Source organism: Vidua chalybeata, chromosome 5, assembly GCF_026979565.1.
Source record: "Vidua chalybeata isolate OUT-0048 chromosome 5, bVidCha1 merged haplotype, whole genome shotgun sequence".
Taxonomy (NCBI): domain Eukaryota; kingdom Metazoa; phylum Chordata; class Aves; order Passeriformes; family Viduidae; genus Vidua; species Vidua chalybeata.
This window is the reverse complement of record NC_071534.1, coordinates 64,948,936-64,972,078: the sequence shown is the minus strand read 5'-3', so window position 1 is coordinate 64,972,078 and position 23,143 is coordinate 64,948,936. Positions and strand designations below refer to the sequence as shown.

Here is a 23,143-nt window from a genome sequence, read left to right as displayed (position 1 = left end):
AACAAGAAGGTACAGCCTCTCCAAGAAAAAGAACTGGGAATGTCCCCTGATTGTGGATGCTGGAACTCACCGGTTTTGCTACCTGAACACCAGGACGTTCTCCCTTCCCTTTGGTGTGTAAAGACCACTGATTTTGGATTTACTGCTCACTCTTTATAAATGCAATCTCAACAATCATACATCAAGTATTATTTCTTATTATAGAATTGGGTTAAGTAAAGTAAATTTTTAAAGGACAGTGGGTGAGTGCTCCTGTGAATGTGTGAGTTCATGCCTCTCTGTGTGTTTTCCAATCCATACAGCAAACGTGGTTAATACTGGATCATAGAATTATAGTGATATCAGATGTAGCCCTTAGCAATCACATTCCACCCTGAAAATCCATATTCTCTCAGCTACAGAGTTACATGGGATTTCTGTAGCATATACATTCGGCGTGAGGACTCTGTTCAAGCCTGGGCTTCTCTCAGCTTTCTCACACCCACCAGTAGTTTCCCTGTTTCCTCTGAGCACAGTGCATTCCCCTCCCTGAATAAAATTATGGTGTTTTCTTTGCTGAGCCTCATATTTCAGCCACAGAACGGGTAAATATTTCATATGTACAAAGGAATAGTTGCCTTAGCTTATTCCATCAAATTGTCTGGAATCTGTGTATAGCAGCAAGGAGAAAAATGGACTGCATGAAACCTCCATTGAATTGAGGAGCAATTGTAGATACACATTGAAAAAGTGAATATCTCTCAGCCTTCAGAAATGGTCTTGAATTTCTCTTGTAAGAAATATGCTAAATGTATATGTGTCATTAGTCTAGGAGAGATGGGATGATTCATATATTGCCAAGTAGAAAGATGGGCTTGTACAAGAAAAGCAAAACTCTAGAAGATGAAATTCAGATGCAAGATTGGGGTCAGGGGCCTTCAGTTTGGGAGGTACAATAACCTCTGCTTCCTGTCTACTGGGTGTTTGCAACCACCATTCCCAACTCCACAGCTTCTGGCTCTGAGCTGTTCTTCACATGCATTCAGGAAATAGTGTTTTTGTGCGGAGACCCTACATCCCAAATTAATGATCTAGGTGATTTATTTACAAAATACATGTCTTAAGATTAAGGATTTCTATTTGGAGACATGGTCCTTTCTGACTTAGTGCTGAACCCCTTTTCATCCCAACACTAAGCAGGTGGGCTGTCCATGAATGGAGCAAAAAGCAAAAAAGCAAATTAAAGGACTGTTCCTGTAGCCATGCTACAGCTGGGATTTCATGGACATTTCTGTTAGAAGTTTCTCTGCCTCTGATATTCCTGGGCATGAATATGCCTCTTGTTCCCCTTGCCTTGAAGAATTTTAATATTCTTTGTCTTCACTTGTTATATGCTCAGACAAATGCACTTTCAAGGCAGGAAGAAGGAAACGAAAGGAAATGACTCACCCAGATAACAGCAATGAAATGTATTTTTACGTTATATTCTATATCTGCTAACTAAATAACCATAAATATTGCAGTGATGCCAAGGCAGATAGTCTCTGAGATGCTTTTAGAGGTGTTTAGAAACTTGGCTCTGACAAATGAGGAAATGAAAGTCATGCACATTTGTCTGTCAGGTCCATCCAGTTTGCAGTTGATGGGAGTTGTGTAGAAGGTCAGTTTGTGAAAAGCATGCATATGTAAAAGGAGTTTCTGCTCCATAGAGATGTAAAGGTGGTTGTTTTTTGAAAATATTGGAAGAATTTTGGGAAAAATATGTTAGTGGAAAATGTAAACAATTGCTGTTTTGAGTTTGGGTTGAGTTTCTTTGTCCCTTTTTATAGAGAACCAGCCCCGTATCACTGAGTGGTGGGGATTTTTTGCACTGGGAATCAGAAATGGGAAAGACAAACTTGAAGGGAGTAGTTCAGACTCTGCAGAAAGCTGAAATAGATTCACATGCTCATCTGGGCTGCAGTTTGCAAGTACAAATACAGCAGTTATCTTGGGACAAATTTGTCTGCAAACTTGCTAAGTGGAATAGATGTAGGATTCAGGCCATGATCTGTGTCTAGATAGCAGCACCAGGCTGGGTGGGTTGAGTGTTAGTGTCTCACTAATGCAGCTCTACTGGTCTTGTCCCTGTTTCTGTTTAACCATCGTTAGCCTGGAAATATCTTTGTACTGTGCTCTACTGGGTGAAGAAAATATCTTCCTGGGATGTTGTGAAATTAAGGTTATTTAGAGGAGAAAAGATACTTTTCTATAGGTTATGCTTTCACTTCTGCCCTTGTAGTATAATTTTTAGCTGCCAACAAGGATATGGGTTTTTTAAAAAAACTTAACATTTAGTTATCTTTGGGATTAGATATCTGGATATGTGACTTTCTGTAGTTTTCTTCATCACCTTTTGAAAAGATGAGTTTTCTTGGAGTCCCACTGGAAGCCCAGCGCACACCTAGATTACTCAAAATAGAAAAATAGAATCAGCTTCTTATGTGTTGTCCTCATCCTCAACACTTCTGTGGTCGTGTTCTGAGCACAGCCTTTGCCTTTGTCAGCCCCTGTTGTAGTATCTCAGCATGCAAGTGAGACTAACTGATATTAGGTGTGGAAGTGACAAAGTGCTCTTCTGTAGCAGGTGGTAGAGAAGAATCTGGTCTTGCCATGGGCTTTTTGAAGCCAAATTAGATGCTAAAATGTAAGGCTAGGAATCCTGAACCAAAGTATTCTTTCTCACTTGACATCTTCTCCTTCAAGGTCACAGGAAAAAGCAGACCTGACATCTCTTTACTTATGTGTAAAGATTTCTCCCAGGTAAATCTGCATGAAAAATAAGAATATAATTCCATGGTATGTCCTGGGTTGCCCTCTTACTGTAAAACCCAGTAGGATTGGGAAAGGAAATGTACATAGTTGGGGTACATAGAAAAGGTTATATGGGATTTCCTACTCCTCTGAAGACTTGTACTGACCCTTGGTGTTTGGGATTCACATACCATTTGCCAGCAAAACAAAAGATAAAATAATAACTATTATAAAACAAGCAGGAGGCAAACACTGGAGCCTGTGATTTAGAGAAATTAGGTTACCAAGCCTTCTGTCTCTCAGCTATGTGATCTGAAAGAAAATCATTGCTGTTTGCCAGTCATGTGTTTCTCCACAAACACAGGGTGTCTAATCTCATCCTCATTTACACACTCCCATGGATGTTGTGAAATCTAGAGATTTATGGCTGCCTAAAGGCTACATTATTAATAGGAGATAAGCAGCTGACTATAAATTACATACAAGGCATAGACTATATAATTTTATGTTCAGTATTTCATAGCTCAGCTGAAGTGGTGGGTTGTTTAAATATTCAAGTAGAGGAAACTGAGATGGAGATCCAGTTGCAATTTTAGGGATGCCAAAGTACTTTCACCTAAATATGCCACTATAACAAGTTTGGGGCTGTTGCTGGCCTGTGGTTTCTGCAGGGTTTCCAGGAATGACACCCAGCTGGGTAAAGGCCAAAGGCAACATATTTCCAGAGACTTCCTGAGGACTATGAAGAAAAGTTGTTGCTGCTCTGCATCCTGCTAATGCTGCATTTCCCATCTTTCTGTCCATGGAAGCTCAGTGCCCATGTCAGGCAGAGAGCAGTGGCAGCCAGCAGTGGTGGCAGCAGGCAGTGGTGGCACCAGGCAAAAAGTACCTTGCCCCTGAGTTAGATGGGGAGCAATGGCCCAGCACACCTTGGCCTCAGCTTCTGGAGCTTCTCTCAAGGGGTGAAAATACAATTCAAGCTCTGCTCCTGCTCACTCAGGCTAATAACTGTGACTTAGTGACAAAGGAAAGCATGAAACAGCAGCTTTTTATGATAGTCTCTGGCTTGATAGCAGACACCATTAACAGGTAGGTCACTGACCTGCCATCACGGTGAGAGAAGTTTTAATGGAAATTTTATTTGGAACATGTGCCCTAGAGATGATGATACCTGTGCCCCTCTGCCAGCCCAGGTATCCAGTTCACAGAGTGCAGTGAGTGACACACAACACATCCAGTGTGCAGACCAGTTGCTTGCCATCATGATACCTTAAACCTGAACTAGGTGTTGAAGAGGTTCTATAGTATTTTATTTTCAACTAGTTTATATCTGTAAAGACCTGAGCAAGTTCGTCTGATTGCACAGCTGCCTTACCTTTCAGCAGGTAGTTAGCCTAGAGACCACCCAACCTGCTTCATTCTTTAATTTCATTATTTTATACTTCATTATTTTATATTATGAATCTATAGCATGCACAATTAAAATATATATAAATGCATATATATATAAGTATATAAATATATTAATATATACACATACTAAAATCTTCAGGAGGACTAAATAGAGATTGGCTTATTTACTCTTGGATGGTAAATTTACCCAAAGTAAAGGAACAGCAGATCCCATGAGGTCTCTAAAGAGAGGAGGAAGGAGAAAGTAGATGAGGCCATCAGGATTACCAGGCCATCAAAATCTTGCTGCAGCTCTCTGTGTATTTACACCAATGTAACTCCAATACAGAGAGAATATGGGAAAATACTGTGCAGGTTCAACTGTTCTTCTGCTCTAAAACAGCAAGTCTCAAGTGTGCTTTCAGAGGCTGTCCCTTAGCTGCTTGCAAGGTTTTAAACACTATGACACATTTGTGGTGCCAGGAAAAGGCAGTTATTTTTTCCTATAAATCCTAGACATCTTTTTCTTGTGTATCTTTAATTAGCATCTTGGGGAATTCACTAATTTTCCTTGCTTTTATTAGCTACTAATCCATCACATATTACACTTTTACAACTTTTATGATTAACAAGGCAGTGGATGCTTTCTGTCCATGTGAACTTTGCCTTCATCTGAAAGCGTGTTCTGGTTTATTCTACAAATAAGCATCACAAGGAAGGCCATGAGGACCTCACTGCTGACTGAGTGCTGAAGGCAAGGGGGATCTGACCCGACAAGAAGGACCTCCATGGGTGAAGTGTTGGAGTAGCAGGGCCACCTGCTGCAAAGCCTGGGCTTTGAGCTCTGGCTTTAGCCTTCACAGGTATTCCCTGCTGTGAACTCATAGCCAGCCTTTGACGTTTCTGCAGCTGTAATCTGCTTGTGATAGCAAATGCAGGATTCCTTTGGTCTGTGCTCCATGCAGCTTGGCTGAGCATTGACTTTTGAAGTGCACTTTTGACAGGAAATATTTATGGGTAAATCCCAGAACAGGGACTATGCAATGCTGCTGTGCTCAGAAGTAAGGTGACATCTGCTTGTTGCAGACCATGACTTAAGCTCTTTCTTTCTTGGATGGAACAGATAGGATGGAAATGGTCTGTGAAATTGTGTTCCCACAGCAGAAGTCACCAGTGTTCAAGAATAAATGAAAAGGTGAATTTGTGCTTCTGCTTCATATCATTTCAGTGTTGACTGGGGCAGAGTGAGAAGGAAGAGAAGGAATAAAATGAACCACATGGAAATGTGGTAAGACCAGCAGTTTTGTCATAAAGTCCAGTGGAGGAAAGAGGACAAATCAGACCTGACTTACAAGCCTTTTCTCATTTGGAGTAGTCATTCTGGTTAGCCAGGGGAGAGGACTTCCCCAGGATAAGCTATTTTTGGTGATACAGGCTTTGCTGTAGAAGAGATGGATTTCTGAACACAAGACAGAAAGGTCCATGACAGTGACTCTGTTAACTCAGGAGGGAGAAAGGGATAGGAAAAGACACTGAGTACTTTAAATATGCATTGCCTAAATTTTTTAATGATCTTTTTTCCAAGTCTACTACTTTAGCTAAACTACTCCAACCATTAGCTGTGCAGGTTCTGACAACTGCATAAGATATGTGGACATGAATACATCCCAAAATCCAACTCCCTTCTGCCCATATGCTCCCACACTAGACTGAGGACAGGGTTAGTCCTGTTACACCATCAGCCCTGCTAACTGGTGTGGGAAAAGCTAGAACCCAGCCCCACACTTCTGGTTGACAAGGCTGTTATTCTGCACAACAGATAAGCAGCCCTGGAGCCACTGCTGGTCTTTCATTATCATGGCTACCCTTCCTCACCCTTCCCTTCCAATCCAATGTCCTGGAGGAGCAGCTACACCAGGCAGCAACATGTAGGGCACAGCTGTGCGTGACCCTGCCATTCTTTTATCCCAAATGATGGACACCCCTCTCACACTGTCCTGGCACTTGTCAAATGTGAAGCTTGCAGTAGTGCTGTGGCCAATGACAACACTGCTTTCCTGTGTCGTGCTGGTGGCTTAAACGAGCTAAATAAGTCAGCAAAGCTGTCTGCTGCACTGTCCCCTCCACCCTTGTGAGGGAGGAAGGCTTCTGGATGTGTGGGTTCATACTTGGATTCATAGCCCTCCCAGGAGCCCCTCTGTATGCTGCTCTTCACCAGGCAATGGTGAAGGGTATGGTGAGAAGTTGAGTTTACTCTGTGCTCTCTGACATGGAGACCTTTACTTTTGTTCAGCACTTCTTTGTTGTTCTGGTAATAGAAGTTAACAGCCTCTTGAACTGGCATCTCTTTATCAGCAGAAAACCATCACGATTTAGAACATCAAGTGCTGCATTTGTGCCCTCAGGAGGGAATGTAGAGGATGGGAAAATCAAGAAGATGAACCAGCCTATATCTCTTTGAAAAGCGAAATAAACACTGAAATTGAGTGAGTGCATTTATCTAGAGGCTGGACTTTGCATTCTCACAGCCTGGTGCTGGAAGCTGGAATTAGGCACAGGTTTCTCTTTTTTTCCTTTATTATAAAGATTCAGAATACCATTACATTTGTCATATATGTCTTATTGACTTGCAAGAAAATTATGTGCTTGGTGTATCTCACAGACAGTAAGGAATGAAATTTCACACTGTCTTCATCCCACACCGCAGTTCTGTGGAGTTATTTCAATTTAATGAAAAAGAAATAAGTAGGAACCCAGAGATATTAGTGAAATTACCTGTCACACAGCATGTCAGCAACAGTGGCAGCACAAGGATGCACAAATCCTGCCTGTCCCCTACAACCACCCTGCTGTTAGCTGGTCCCTGAGTATTTCCTTGCATATCACATTATTGCTGTTCCTGAGAGTCTTACTTCAGGCTTTCAGCTAAATGGCAAGTGAAAATAAACCTTAATCACTCTATACTCCATCTGTAGTCAGTAGCAAGAGATATAGGGGCAAATCATATCTTGCATGGGCTGGAGCACACTCTGTAAGTGCTAATCCCCTCCATTAACTGTAATCAAAGTCTAATCAAAACTAATTTGAATGTGAAGGGTAAATGTCTAAAATTGCTTTGTCCCACACCAGTGATAGAAACGCACCTGATCGTTTACTCAGAGTGGTGTGTGTGAAATGCACCATGTTCCAGCAAACTGGGATGAGACATTCAGGGCCATTTGCTTGATTTCTTCCACCATTTCTTTACTTGACTTCTATGCTTGCAGGGCTTATCTATGTGGACTCCTGCCTTTTAGCAGAGGAAGCATTGCTTAAATAGCTTTTTGTGCATCTGCAAATATAGTTATCACTGTTCTGTTTCTTGTCTGTTTCCTTGTAGTGGGTCTGGATCGCTACCCAGGCTAAAGAAGAGAGAACATCCACAGCCTGACTTGGCTTCAGTGTAGCTGCTGGACTGGTAACTTCCATGCCACCCTTTCTCTGGGAAAGGGTGCTGGGAAAACATTCTCAGGTTTGGAGATGGAAATATGAGATTGTCTTTGATCAAATGCACCATATAACAAAGTCCTTGTATTGCATTAACAACACACACAAAGATTTTCTTCATCCGGGAAAGAGCAAATAATAATTTTTGGTCCTGTACAAATCAATGACAACACTTATATGTATTAAAATCTCACATATGTATTAAGTCTTCACACCCTTCTGAAAGGAGGAAGGGATGGAAGATTTGCTTAATAACTCGCTACATAAAAATCACTCACCTGCTCAAAAAATAACTTACATTAAAATAGGGATTCACATTATAATGGAAGAACTAATAATAAAGAAAAGAGATGAGCAAATAATGTTGTAAGCTGGTAAAAAAATGTATATGGAACAAAGCCATTGGAAAAGCACTTGACAGGTTTCTTAATGTTTTAAATTGGAAATGAAAATTAATGGAAAATAAAGCTCTTCAGAGTTTCAAAGATTCCCATGCTGATTTTTAATATAATTAATTTGGTTCAAAAAAGACCCTTCTGTTTTCAAAACTGAAAAATTATAGGCTTCCATTTTTTTTCCAGATTAAACAACTTCAACTCCCAATTCATAAAAAAAAAAGGACATTTCAGTCAAAATAAAAACTATTTTTTCTGGCTCTAGATAATAAAAAATTTCCTGAGATTTTGGTGAAAGAAAATTGGGGTTATTTTGGCTGTATACCTAGATGTTGACTGGGAAAATGCTTGGGTGCTTAAAAATATCTACATGTTAGAAAAATAATTAAGAATCCTATATTTGAATAAAGATTGCTTAGTCTTAAGGCTGGACTCTATTAAGAGTGTTTTCATTTAAACTCATAAAAATACCTGTAGTGTCAGAAAAATCTTCAAAATAATTGAAGTTTAAAATATTGAAGTGCCTATTCATTTAGGTAGGTCATTACAGTTGTGAAGTATTTCCCTGGCAGGGACAGAAGCACACCACTGCCTTCCCTCCTGATCAGCATGCCAGGAATCAGCTCCCGTCAAGTGCTGTCCTCATAAAACCAATTGATTTCAACAATTTAAAGACATTCAAGTATCTCTGAGGATAAGTGCAGGCAAGCGAGAAAAGAGTTTTTGTGTTGTAAGTGCTGTGAGGGGGGGAAGGAGAAAGGATTATTCTTAATTTCTAGAGGTCTAAACCCAAAAAGTTTGTTTCATTCTGACTTGAGTACTTGGCTACAACAGATGCACCCCACTGGGAGTTAGAGAAGCACCAGGGATGTGGTTGGTAGTATCTAGAAGTGATCTGAGCCAAAAGCTGAGAACACCTCTAAAGGAGGGGAAAGTTCAAGCTCCAATTTGACAGTTTTATGCAGTTTTCAGTGTTATTAGCATTGTACAGTTACTGAAGGTCTCTTGGGATTGAGCATGCTGAATCCTACACATGTTTATCCTCCTTCTTGGAGCTAGTTCTCACTCAAAGCACAGCATGATGGTTCCTTACTATCGACTCAGTCAGTTGAGAGTATCAGTTTCACACTACATAGAAATTCAAATTCAACATAGATGCTTCAGAAGAAACTCAAGACATGAAGAAACAAAAAGGCAGGATGTTCTACACTTTACTTCTTTCCTCTGTAGATCCATTTAGCTTTGCTGAGGTGTAATATTGTTATGTCATAGTATTAATAAAAAAAGCTAAACTCAGCCTTATGTGGTGGCAAAACCACAGAGATGCCACGTGCTGTGCAGCCAGTCCCCATGAAGTTTGCTCATATCATTCCCATATGGATCACCCTCCTCCACATCTCCTGCACATGTTTAATGCAGCTTTTTTATACTTTGCCATTAAGCCTGTAGTTTTGTAACACAGGTAATGGCACTACCCCATATATTTGAATAGTTTATGTACATCTGGTCCTATGACAGGAATTATTACTTTATTATTGCAAGGACATTGGCCACGGTCCAGCAGTTATGTAAATTTGTAGCAAAACGAGGGAGAGAAGGCCAAGTCTTGGCATGGGATTATCAGGCAGATGGCTGGTGTAGCAGATGGTGAAAGGACCATTGCCTTTCAGACATGTCCAAACTGGCTGTGAATTAAATGGGTGTTGGTGTGTGGAATTTTAGAGGATGGAGTGCAACATTGCCAAGACCAGCTGTTGCCACCTTCACCTCTTCCTTCTGCTGGAAGCAGGAGGAGCATCAACCTGTTTTTTTTAGAGCTCTCATCAAGCTCCGCATCCTTCTCCTTTCTGCCTTCTTGTGACAGGAGTGACCTTGTCTGTGTACCACCCTGGTCTAAACTGTGTAAATAGTTGCTACCAGAAATTTGGCTGGCTGTTACCATGACTGATGAACATTTCCTTAATTACAGTGCTTAATTATATTCTGTAGGTACCAAAAGAGGAGTTATTACCTGTAAAGTTTACTTTCAGGAGATAATCTTTGTACAGCTTCCTACCATCCAGATGCTTCATGGCATCACAGAGTTTGGTGGTGTTTGGGCAGAGAGTCCTCTGCATTTTATGCAGGGCGTGAGCCATTGCATACACAGCATTCACAACAAACATGATCTTGGATTCTTGCTCGTAGTTGGAACTGTTGATGGTGAAGTGCTTTTCACAAGCCTTTCTATGCGGTTTCCGGTTCTGCAGGTTACACTGGAATTTTTGCTCCCAGAAGTCCTTGAACCAGGGGTTGCGCCTGTTGTTGTAAGGGCTGAGACTTTGGAAGTACTTGTCAAACTCTTTAACCGGATGGGAAGCAAGCTCCAAGGTTATGGCCCCGGACGCTATGTGCTCGTTGCCCTTGACAATGCTCTCCTGCGCTCCCCACCCGTCGCTGGCAATCCAGGTGAAGGACACGTTGAAGCGGTTGGCAGCTGCAATGAGCTCCCGGGAGTCGTCGCCTCGCATGAAGAGCACCACCACCCTGGCGTTGGGCTTCTGGAGCAGCTCCCTGATCACGCCGTCGTAAGACTTCCGGATGTTGGACCGTCCCACTTTCTCGGAGGTGGCGATGCAGATGTTGCGCAGGCGAGCTTCCTGCTCAAAGGCCTCGATCCCCGTCTCCCCGTAGTCTCCTTCGGAGGCCACTGTTGACACGTAAGTCCAGTTGAAAAACCGCAAGATTTCAGCCATGGCTTTCGCTTGGTAGAAGTCCGGGGGCACCGTCCGTGCGAAATAGTCGTAGCGGGATTTGTCGCTCAGCTTGGCACTGGTGGAGGCGTAGCTTATCTGGGGGATCTGGAAGAGTCTGAGCAAATTTGCCACCTGGAGACAAAGCGGGGTGCACAGATTATTAAAGAGGTTTATTTATAAAATGGAACAGAAATATTTAGGGAAAGGCATTGACAGTGTTTTTTATTGAGAGATGTTCTGATGATCACAGATTGAGGGTGTTGATAGAGGATGTTGATAACAAACTCCAGGGAAAGCATTGCACTGGGCATATGCACAAAACCTGTTCTGATGCCCAGTTAATTCCCTGGGTCCTGCTGGGACTGTAATGGACCTTTATTTTCATGAAACTCAGCCTGTTTAAACAACAGATAATTAGATACAAATGGACAATATATTTCAGTTTCAGACTGTGTTCCTTACTAAGGCCTGGGGATTTGCATGCCTTTGCTGTTCTTAGTGGGATTCATCTTCTCCAAGATTGATTGTATTTGATGACCAAATGCACTAAGAAGACATAAATTTCTGTTTTGTGCAAATATCACAAACATACAGGCCTTTTGCAGAACTTTCTAATCTCACTCAGGCTAAGTCCCCAGTTCTCCTATTTTTTACTCATTTAAACTAACTTTTTTTCTGAGATTTCTGGCTGCAGACCAGCTGACATGGCACATCTGTTGCATGTTAGTACTCTTCAAGTGTTTCACAATGTCACAGAATCACAGAACCACAGAATCATAGAATGGTCTTAATTGGAAGACACCCTCAAGGATCATCAAATCCAGTTTTTAATTGAATGGCCCATATGGGGACCAAACCCATGACCTTGGAATTATAAGCACCATGCTCTACCCAACTGAGCTAATGTCATGTTGACCTACAGTTTTTAATAAAAATAAAAATTTTTAATAATCTCTATTTGTCCTTTCAGTTTGATTTATGTGGTCCAAAGTCCTGCTTTTTCTTCTTTTTTTTTTTTCGTATTTGGCTATGTCCAATACTTAAATATTTCCAAATCTACTCTGTTGCTCTCACAGAAGTGTAACTCTTGATCACATCTGGAAAGAAATGAAGAAAGGTTATGGCATTTTTTTTCTATGAGAGTTTCTTAAATGACAAAGAGAAGATTGGTGACTGGAAGTTCTGTCCAGTAAATAAAATTTGAAGCTAATCTGAGAGTACAGCTTGACAAAACCATTTGAAAAGCAACAGTGTGCTTGAGATTTCTGCAGTAGTGTACTTGAGATTCCCAAGGGAAGCTTATTAAAATTGCCCAATCCTTTAATTTTTTTAATCTTCCCCAGATGTTTCTTTGACCACAGATTGTCTGGAATAATTCAAAGGCAATGGACTGCTTTGAAAAAGATGTTATAGAAGAGGCAAATTTTGGAGGCTCAGACATCAGTAGCAAATTAGACAGTCTGGTAAAAAAAAAGCCCAAAATACAAACAGAAAATTTTTATTGCTTTTCAGCAACTTGTATGACTTAGGATTTTATAGATTTAGATTCTGTCTTTTCTGTAATGCAGACACTGAACTAGTGTCCTGCTGTAGCTCAGTCTGCCCTTGTAAACTGGTGTAATCTCATCTGGGACAGACTCAGCTGTGAGACACATATGTACAGGGACTTTCTACAACCTCTGGGCCACATGGAACGGAGGACTTCAGGAGGTTCTTATCCTCCTGTCCTTCTGGAGCACCAGGAAAGACCAGGTGTCCTGGCATCTCAGCTGTCGCTGTTGAAGTTTACCTTCACAAAAAAAATATTGGTACTGGTTTATTTTAGCTTAAGCCAAAATAAAACCTTTCCTACAGTGCTTGGAAGGAGTATGCTGAGCTTTAGCTGACAGTGCAGTTTTGCCAGTGGGTACAGGCACAAGGCTGGGAAGTGCTGCAGCTGAACGAGTTACTGTCCCTCAGAAAGCAGCCGCTGTGTTCTTAACCTCCCTGCTGGATGGTAACAGTCATTAAACCGCCTTATACTGGAAGTGTGGGATTTAATTTGCATCTGGTGATGGAAATGAACAGCTTTAAAGCAACAGGATGGGCAGAGAGGCTTGTTCTGTCACCAAGGTACAATGGATGCTTTGAGCATTGTTAAGTCCCTGTGGCTTTGTAACTTTGATTACATGCCCACATATCCACATGGTTTGGTTCACATGTCCTCTCTCAACAGCAATCCAATTTGGTAATAAGAATGTACTCCATGTAGATATTCTGGAACATTTCCTGCAGAATTGTGTGGGCTGGAATTGCTATTCTTGTCTCAGTTTATTCTAGCAGGAGTTATTTAATTTGTGCAAAACCATAATGAAGATATGCACACATACCTTTCTGCATTTCCCCCCTCAAATTGGCTAAAGAAGAAGTCCATTTTCAGCAGCTCAGGTAATGCTGGTCAGTGAGTGGACAAGCCTTCAGCTCACAGAAAGGTGATCCTAACAAATATAGCAGCTTTATAGTTAGTTTTTCTTTTTTTCTTGTTTTTTTATGTTTGTTTGTGCCTTTTTAATTTTTTTTTTTTTTTTTTTTTTTAGTCTAAGCAGCAAAAGCATCCATAGAACTACTCGCCCAGTTTACATGGGGGTCGTCAGCCTTGGAGGCCATGATACTTCCAGGGTCCCTGCAAACACCTGTAATTCTCATTCCTGTGCTCTGGGAGAAGAAAGTTTTCATGTGTTTACAGTTGTTTGCTGTAAAGCTCTTCATTATGAAGCTGTCCAGATGGTAGATTTTTCATGGACTAAAAATTAAAAATTTTACGTAAGTCTGATTAATCATAAAGGATAGTGATCCAATCCTCCCTGAGAATTATTACTGTTCTTGGAGTTCAGTGAAGTTGTATCTGTTATTAATTCAGATCAAGACACTCTTCTTGAAATTCTCAAGAGGGGATTTTCTAGAATATTTTAACGCTGTGATATTAGGGACTAATTTTTAAAAAAAGTTCAAGTCTCAGGCGCTTAGCTAATGCAATTGATTTCAGAACAGTCCCTTTTTCTAGCCATTTTCATGCTGATCTGAGCATTTGATCATGAAAATGTTATCCTGGTTAAGAAACTAACAGGATCAGGTAGCAGGTTCTGCAGAGGAGATAATGTCTAAGGCTATGTCTGCCCAGGGTACTAGAGGACAGTGGGATGTAAACCTGGGTTATGTGCACTGAGATTGAACCACCTGAGGCACACCTCCAGTGTAGCTCCATGCTGCCTTGGCACGTGTGGAACAGCTTCAAAATTGCAGTGCAGATCCAGCTTTAGCTCAGTGAAATAATTTATTCTGGCAAAGCTCCAGGGAACAATTTAATCAAGCTGTGGTGCATGCAATTAGTGCCTGAAATCCATATGTTGGCACTTAAGCAGCAGTAGTAGCCAGTTTTTTTTTTCTGTCAAAACTGGGGGGTTTTGCAGATACCTTTGAAGATAAGTCTGGATGTTCTGCATCTGCAAACCAAACCAGCCACTTTGCACAGCTTGCTGTGAATAAAGCATGTCGATGGAGTCTGCATTCAGAGAGATGGGAAACCTTTATTTGCTCTCATGCTGCTGGGCTTGTCAGTGCAGCCACTATCCTGTGGTCAAGTGCCCACTCCCCAGGCAAACCTGGCTCTCACTCAGCTGGGTGATTCGTTGCCCAACATGAGCATGGCAGTAAGTCCAGTGCCAGCCACATGCCTCCACAGGGACACACTGGCACCAGCAAATCCTGCAAATGGAGTGGTTGTGGCAGTGCCAGGGGGGACCAGTCTCCCTCTCCGCATCTGTCACTTCTGCTCCTCTGAGCTGCAGGGACAAGATAAATGCTTGTGGGATATTGCCAATCTTGTTTAAAATACTGAAAATGGTTTCCTAATAAACACCTGCAAGGAGCCATGAATTAGATACAGCTATCAAACACATGAAGCTGGTTTCTGGGTGTGTTTGTGGCCATTCAAGAATCCTGCTGGTAAACGAGGACAGATAGGTAACACCTCTATGTCTCAGTAGCCTTGATCTATATTATGATTTGTTGAATCTCACTGAACATTTTCTTAATCTTCATAAGATTTTTATTTTTGCTGGCAGTAGGATTTATTCTGATGTTTTTGTTAAAATTTTCCTTTTTTAATGGCCCTGAGATTATTACATGGATTTTTTGGAATGTGTATGGGACTGGAAAACACAGGAAATATTTTGGAGAAAAGAAGGAAAGATAAATCTCAGAAGTGTTAGAACAGGTAGGGTGTCTTTACCACAACTCACAAGTGTGTATTGCACATTTGCTGGACAGAGGAGGCCCCTTATAAGGTGACAGTGCTCTCTGCCCTTCTGAAATTTAACCATGCAAGAGTCTCATGGCACTTAACATGGCTTAATGAATCTAATTTCACAGAGCTCCTTTGAGACAGGGAAGAGCTACTCTGAACAGACAATAAATTAGGCTGTGGAGCAGAATAACATTAAGGTTAAGGAGTTTTTTCTCTACTGAGAAACTGGGCAAATTTCTGTCTCTCTGAGCTGAAATCTGTCCTAATGGAGATTATTTTGCTGCCTCTGGTCTCCTGAGAAAGTATTTTTATTTCTGGGAATAAGTTGCAAGTCCAGATTCCCACAGCAAGACCATGGCAAAGCCATGTCCCAAGGTTTTTCCTAATTTCATTGCTATAACACAGGGCCTGAGCTCTTGCTTTGAAAAAAACATGGACTGCATCTAGTGTATGTTTTATCCAGTTCCTAAATTATGGTAATCTACCTTGTTGGCTTTTTATTATTATTTGGGCAGCTGGAAGTCAAACTGCCTCTAAAGCATTCATACCAATATATAGTAAAGGTTTTTTTTCCCTATTTAAATTTTTCTTGTTTCTTAAATATAAAAATATACCAAAAGTTTGGTAGAAAGAGCTATTTTAGAAAGGCAGGAAAGACACACTGGTTCTGAATGGGCTGGGATGTGGGTGTGTGGTAGTGGCAGGCATAAACCTAAGGTAATGACTAAATGAGGTACCTCTCTAGCCAACAGTCTCCACTGGCCTGTGCAGTCTCCCCTGGTCCCAACTCCTGGAATGTACATTTTTTCTCAGGTTAAAATCTCCCCTTTCTCAATTTATAAGTATTTTCTTCTATCGTCTGGTCCTGTATTATGTTGATAAAGACATTTACTTTGTGTTCCTGAGAACAAACCTGTATATACTGAAAAGCTGATATTAGTTTCCCCCCAAACCTTTTCTTCTCCAGGCTAAACATGTGCAGTTGCCTCAGTTTCTTCTTGTAGGGTTTGTGCTTCAGACTCTCCTCCTCATGATTATATTTGTATTTATTGAATCTTCTTTTTACCAAGGGACCCAAAGTTAGAGGTAATATTCTAGATGTGGTCCAGTGAGAATAGAATAAACAGAAATATTTATTTCCATCTATGTACTGGCTATGTTCTGCAGACACAGCCCAGCAGGCTGTGAGCTGCCAGACTGTATCACTGGCAATAAATATGAGCAATACTGAAAAGCTGGGCTCCACCATAATTTTCCCTCTTCTCTTGGGATTTAGTAGTCTCCTACCTGGGGACAGTGTGACCCAGAGTGACTCAGTCTGGACACTTCTGGCATACTCACATAATTTGGGAGTATGTGGGAGGAGGAGAGTTCAGTGATGCAAATGCAACATCACCTTGGACCCAAGAAAAAATTCACTCCAAGCTAATTTGTTTTCAAAGGGAAATTAGGACCTTAAGGGCCTCACTGCTTTCAGAACTGAAAAACCTTTATCAGCCTGGAACATCATCTCTCCCTAGCCCATTTTTAAACGAAGAGTGCCATCTCTAGGATATTATAATAAGCACTAATGAAGGCAGTGACTGCACAAGGGCTGTGTCATGACCTGCAACAGAAAACACCAATTAGGCTTCAGCAGAACTCCAAGCACTGACCCCAGAAGGTCGCTGGGAATGCCAATATCCCAGTTCTTTAAATCATTAAAGGTCAGGTGGAACTCAACCAGATGCAGTGAGGTTATTTAGGAATCCCATCCTGGCTTGTTCTCCGGTGTAATCTTTTGGTGCATTGCAGGACTGAAGCAGTGGTTTCCATCAGCTTTCACACTCTTTGGTATTAAGAAGCCTGTTTTCTACTTTATAAGTAATGTTCCTTAATAAAATTGCTTCCAAAAGGTAACTCAGGAAAAGATAATTCACTACCAAACAAATAAAAATGTCTGACATTTTTTGTTAGCGGGAAGAAGGGTGAAGGAAACATTATTTTTAGCCTTGCTCTTCTCCTGGAAATTTAGGCAATGAAGCTAGGAAAAATATAGCTAAATGTTTGCAGTGGACTCAGTAGCTGCCACACAGAGAGAAGCAGTGTTTGAACTGTGAAGTAACTTCATCTGCAATATGAACATCAGAAATAAGGAACACTGTCGGAATAACAGCTAGGATTTCTGCACAGGACCTGGGAATTTCTTTTTATATTTGTGTCTGTCCTTGCAATAAAAAGTAAACCACATGAGAAATGTTGTGCTTTGAAGGAATTGTTTGAAAATCTTTTTTTCTTTTTTCCTGTAGGGGATGGCTCAGTAAGCTGTCACATATGCACTCTGCCTCCATACAGCATTACTGTTGCAGTGAAGTAAGCTGAACACCAAACTTGCACCCTGAAAAGAGACCTGTGCAGAAGATCTTGCTTTGCATGAGAGTGCAACTCTTTGAGACTTCGTAAACCTGCCCGTGACTCATGTCCCATTTACACAGGGTCAGAAAAGGTACTAAAACTGGGGCTGTTGGTTCTAAAGGAACATGGAATTGCTTCTGGAGTTAAAAGAGCTATCAGTGATAAATATGGTAATTTGACACTCATTAACTGATGACTAAATCCTAGTCAGAAGGGGTAGAATGAGTGTAGAGTAAGGCCTAGTCAGAAGGGGTAGAACAAGTATAGGTGATGTCTAGGTGACCATAGCTAGTTCTTATTTTTGGCCACTTTCTCTTCTAGTGACATCCTTTCCCACTTGGAACAGTTTATTGCTCTCTACAACTCCCTGAAAGGAGACTGCAGTCAGGTGGGGGTTGGTCTCTTCTCCCATGTAACAAGTGATAGGACAAAAGGAAAAGGTCTCAAATTGAGCAAGGGGAGGTTTAGATTTGATACTAAGAAAAATTTCTTCACTGAATTGGTGGTCAGACATTGGAACCGGCTGCCCAGGGATGTGATGGATTCACCAGCTTTGGAAGTATTCTCAAAACATGTAGATGTGGCACTTGGGAACACAGTTTAATGATGGACTTGGCAGTGCAGGGTAAAGGTCCCACTCAATGACCTTAGAGGTATTTTCTGACCTCAACAATTCTATGATTCTCTCATTGTATGGTAGAGCTCCTTCCTTCTTACCTATGATCTCAGTGGTTATCTATCCCTGTAAAGTCTTACAACATCCCCTTAGCAAAAGGACAAAATGCACACACTTAAGAAATAAAAATTATAGCTCAAAACCAAATCAAAAAGGACTGCAAAATAATTGGTTACTGTGGGGTTTTCAGAGAAGCCAGAGTGAGGTACACATATTCCTTTGAAATCTCTATGAAAGAAATGCTCAGGGCATTTGAAAATCTCAGCCTAGTGGCTGTTCAATTTCTGAATGTGGAATAGAAACAAAGAGAGGAACAAACAGCAAGGATCCGGCTGAGAGGTGGTGGAAAGAGGGGAAGAACTGAGACAAAAGAGGAGAGAGTATAAAGGAGACACATGGAAGCTGGCAAGTGCATGTGTAGCTTAAATGCTGGTGGTAGGTGGTCCATCTCACAGAATGGATTTTTTAATAATGATCTGGTTTACTTTCACAAGCACAAAATCACTGGAGGCTGTCAGTGCACAGCACAAATGGCGTGTGTGGCCTGGCAAACCTCTGCAACACCCTGCACATGTGTCCTGCCCACATCCCTGTTGGGTCCATGCACAGTGGGACAGAGCCCCATTGCTATGTTTCATTTATTTTTTGGTTCATTTAAGGATTTTCCACTATTTTCAGTGGTGATGGAAGTCAGAAGCTATTGTTAAGACTCTGGTTGAAAGATGGTTTATCCTTGGAGGAAGGAAATGGAGGTGATTAGCTTTCAGGCTCCATGAGCCCTTGGCAGACTTTTGTGGCTAAGGAGAAACGACAGCCAGGAAAAGATTGCCAGTAAATGAGTACATATTTTGAATTTCATGCCAGATGGTCACTCACTTAGGAGTGGCTTTAGCTTTTGTGATAGCAGTAATGCACTGTTAAACTTGCTGCAGTGGTTTTGTTACAGTTGAGACACAGCGAGGAACTGAAGAGAAGACAGCAGGGCACTGGTTTCTGTTTTGCCATTTTTTTTCTGGATGAGGCTCTAAATTGGAAATAACTTTCATGGTCGTGATCTGGAGGTCTTGTGGGTTGACAGCGAGGTGACAGCCAGTCGACAATCTTTACATCCATGTGAATATAGTATACATAGAAATTAAAAATCCAGCCCACCTAAAGGAATGTTTTAATTTTTCTAAGAGCTGACTGAAGGAAATGGACTCTAGTCTTAATTTTCAGAAGAAAATCCAGTTTTCAGAAACAGGGAAGAACAAATCCAGTACTTGAATAAAGGTATTCCTGCTTTCACATTCATATTCCTGAAAAGAGCTGACTTAAGTATCTTAAACATGGAATTGGGATTGGCTATGCAGGTGCTCTTCTGCAAAAGAATACTGTCTATTTTTCTTATCATTTTTACTGTGTCAGTCTCTCCAAGGAAAATATGTTTGAAATTTCTGTTGTAAACTAAGAAAGAGTGGATAACCTGGCTCAGATGAAAATCCATGAGCCCAAAAGAAAACTCTTCAAATTTTGAATTCTTCACTTCCTGATGCTAGATTCTACTCAAGACAGAATTTAATTTCATGAAAACAGCTTTTTATTTTATTTTTTTTTAACATGAGCTTTTCCATTGACTAAGAATCCTGGCTTGAGTTTTGAAGAATCAAGTGCTGTGCAGATTGGGCTCACTGCTAATTTAAACACAACATCTAAAAACTAATTATCCAGATCATCATTAACGATAATAGCCTAGTCTGACCAGAAAATAATTAAGCATTCTGCATTCTCTTGTTGTTTTTAGTCTCTGCAAAAAGTGCCTATCGCACATACTGACTCAGTGGGGAAGGTGTTCATTGCTGATTTACCAGCAAAAACTTTTATTCCTTAGTGGAAGGGTAATGAAAGAAGTACAAATCTGACAGCAGGAGCATCATGAAGTGATTTGGCAGACAGCTGTCCAGAAAAAAGCAGGAGAGGGAGGGCGAAGGGAGGGGAAGAAAAAATATTGAAATATAAAGACAAATTCACAGGAGGGAAAAAAAAAAAAAAGCCAGAAATAATTTTTGTCTGAAGAACTCAGCATGTTTTATTTTAAGGCTAAGAAACTGCACTATGGACTTTATGGTGTTTACAGCTCTCAGCAAAATAAAAATGCTTGCCAGGGCTACATCTGGAAGCAGCCAGCACCCTGGATGCTGCTTGAAAACACAGGGAAAGGGGGTGCTGAGCCTTGCACACACACCCCTGGTGAAATATTTTGACTTTCAGCAGTGGTGTGATTACAGTTGTTACTGGAGCTACTCTGTACAGGTGGCTGACACTGAAATTGGTATGGCACCAAAATGCTTGCCTTCAATGCTTGAAAGTCCTTACAATTTCAGGCTTGAGTCTACAATGTCTATTATTCTTGACAGGGATTTTCTTTTGAAAGAGAACTTGTGACTGACTATCTTAACAGGATGGGCAACAGGAGTGAATGGCTTAATTATATATTTTCTAGTGCTTAGTTACATCTTTTTTAGGTGGTGTGAAATCTAGAGGAAAGCCAGAAAAGAGGGACTGAAGGAAGGCCAACAATTAATGTAAAGAGAAAATAAACAACTGAATACCTTTTTCTATAAGAAAAAATGGAAGATGCTTGATGACAAGTTGAATGATTTGTGAAACTATTTGTTTCTCTGAAGAACTGTGTTAAGAAAGACCTTACGTTTGCAAAACTATTGACAAGTCTAGAGAAGACCATAGAGTAATATTAACTATAAGTTTTGTTCCATCATCCTCCTTAGGTTTTGAAAATTGGATGACCTACAGATTTTCATACAGCTATAATACTATTTTTTACATGTATTGATTTGGAAAATCTCTAATTAGGACTTCCAATTTCCATTGGACAGCTGCTCCAAACTTAAGATTTTGGAATATGAAATATCTAAATGCCCTCTATTATGTATATTTGATGTGTGCTGCTTCCAATCTACTGCCTCAGCTATGGATTTAGTCCGAGATCAGTGATAACCAGAGACTGGCTTCAAAGGGACACGCTGAAAGATGCTGTGCAAGAGGCCACAGACTACTTTAGAAATGTGATCTGATTCCCTCTGGGTTTCTGGGAAGGAATGAAACACCTGCACCATCTCTTCTGCTGTAACTACTCTTATAGATATGTCTTTTAGGTTACCTCAGATCTTCATGTCCTATGGACTCACTTGAACTTAGGGTGAACTGAGAAACACACTGACCACAAACCAAAGGTACAGCAAAAAAACTCAACTCCTCCACCAGTGGGATAGGGCAGTCATATGATGCTTCAAAATATTTTGCCAGACTTCAGACAGTTGTAGCTCTGGGAACTGCTGAACCAAAGAAGGTATAGTACAGAATTTCTTCTTTTTGTTTCTAGTCACTTCTGGAACTCATTCAGCTTTTAGCATTCACAACAACCTACCATTTACTAGTTTCATTTGATGTACTCTTTGTGTGATTGGAAGAGACAATGAAAAATTATTTCCTTAACAGTTTGTGCTGCCCAAGGTTCTGTAACTACCATTTTTCCCCTTCAGATGTCTCTTTTTCAGCCTGAAACTTACTTGTTCTTTGTGTTCCAAGTGATCAGACCCACATAACTGGTGAAGGATACATTCCTGCTCTGATAGCTGGTCCACAGTGGGACAAAACCACTTCTACTACAAGAGATGGCTGAGGTTTTGCTCTGCAGAAATTGTTCTCCCGCAGTATGGATAAGGATTTGCCCTTATATTCCCTATGAATACACAGATGAGTTACACATGGAATACAAAAGGAAATAAAATGTAATTTCTTTAAATTCTTCTGTGCTTTTGCGTGTCCTATGGGATCTGATCATGCTCCCAACTGATGGGATTTAATGCCTTCACAAGAGCAGCAACAGCTCCCTGGAGTAATTCTGATTGAAACGAACATTGGATGAACTCTTGCCCTATTTATGAAACAGGCAAATGAGGTTCTGTGGGCTTTCTGTCACTGCTGGGGTAGTCTGCAGTACACAAGAACTCTTACTGCTGTTGACACTGGTGCAGTGATTAAGGCTTGTGCTCAGTCTGGAAAAACGTCCCACACTGAGTCTGAAAAAACATCCTGCACTGTCAAGACTTGATGCCTTTGGAAACCTGCAGCTGACCATGAAGAAATACCAGATGCAGGGTCTTAGTCTACGTCAGTCTGGGCTTAAGACACCACCCACTTGTGATAACGAGTCATGTGAACTGGCTTGTTTTATTTGACCCAAAATAATGTGACCACAGAATCACAGAATCATTTAGGTTGGACAATATCGCCAAGATCACAGAGTCCAACCTTTGACTGATCACCACCACATCAGCCAGACCTTGGCACTGAGTGCCACATCCAGTAATTTCTTTAATATATCCAGGGATGGGGACTCCACCACCTCCCTCCCTGGGGAGTCCATTCCATTGCTTAACAACCCTTTCTGTGAAGAAATTCTTCCTGATGTCCAACATGAACCTCATGAAGTGCAGTTTGAAGACATTTTCTCTCAACCTGTCACAGGTTGCTGGGAGAAGAGGCCACCCCTCATCTGGCTACAACTTCCTTTCAGGTATTTGTAGCTATAAAGTCCCCTCTGAGCCTCCTCTTCTCCAGGCTAAACACCCTCAGCTCCTTCAGGAGGAGACTCTTCACCATCTTTCTCTGTAGACTCTTCACCGTCTCTGTTGCCTTTCTCTGTACATACTCCAGCACCTCAATGGTGCAATGAGAGGCCCAGAACTGGGCACAGGATGTGTGGTGTGGCCTCACCAGTCCCCAGTACAGAGGTCACTGTCCTGGTCCTGCTGGACACACCATTGTTGATACAAGCCAGGATTCCGCTGGTTTCTTGGCCTCCTGGACACACCTGGTTCATGTTCAGCCACTGTCAAGCAGCACCCCCAGGTCCTTTTCTGCTGGGACACTTTCCAGCCACTCTTCCCCCAGCCTGTTGTCCTGCAGGGGGTTGTCGTGACCCAAGTGCAGGACCTGTACTTGG

General features: G+C 41.2%; 1 protein-coding gene across 3 annotated transcripts in view; it reads right to left on the bottom strand.

The window, feature by feature from the left end:
- The window catches only part of GRM3 (glutamate metabotropic receptor 3), a 102,410-nt gene that overhangs the window by 20,639 nt on the left and 58,628 nt on the right, over positions 1 to 23,143 (bottom strand). For all 3 annotated transcript variants that reach the window (XM_053943914.1, XM_053943915.1, XM_053943916.1), the window contains one exon: positions 10,057 to 10,912. In XM_053943914.1, coding sequence (XP_053799889.1) covers positions 10,057 to 10,912 — 856 coding nt within the window. The remainder of the gene's footprint in view (positions 1 to 10,056; positions 10,913 to 23,143) is intronic.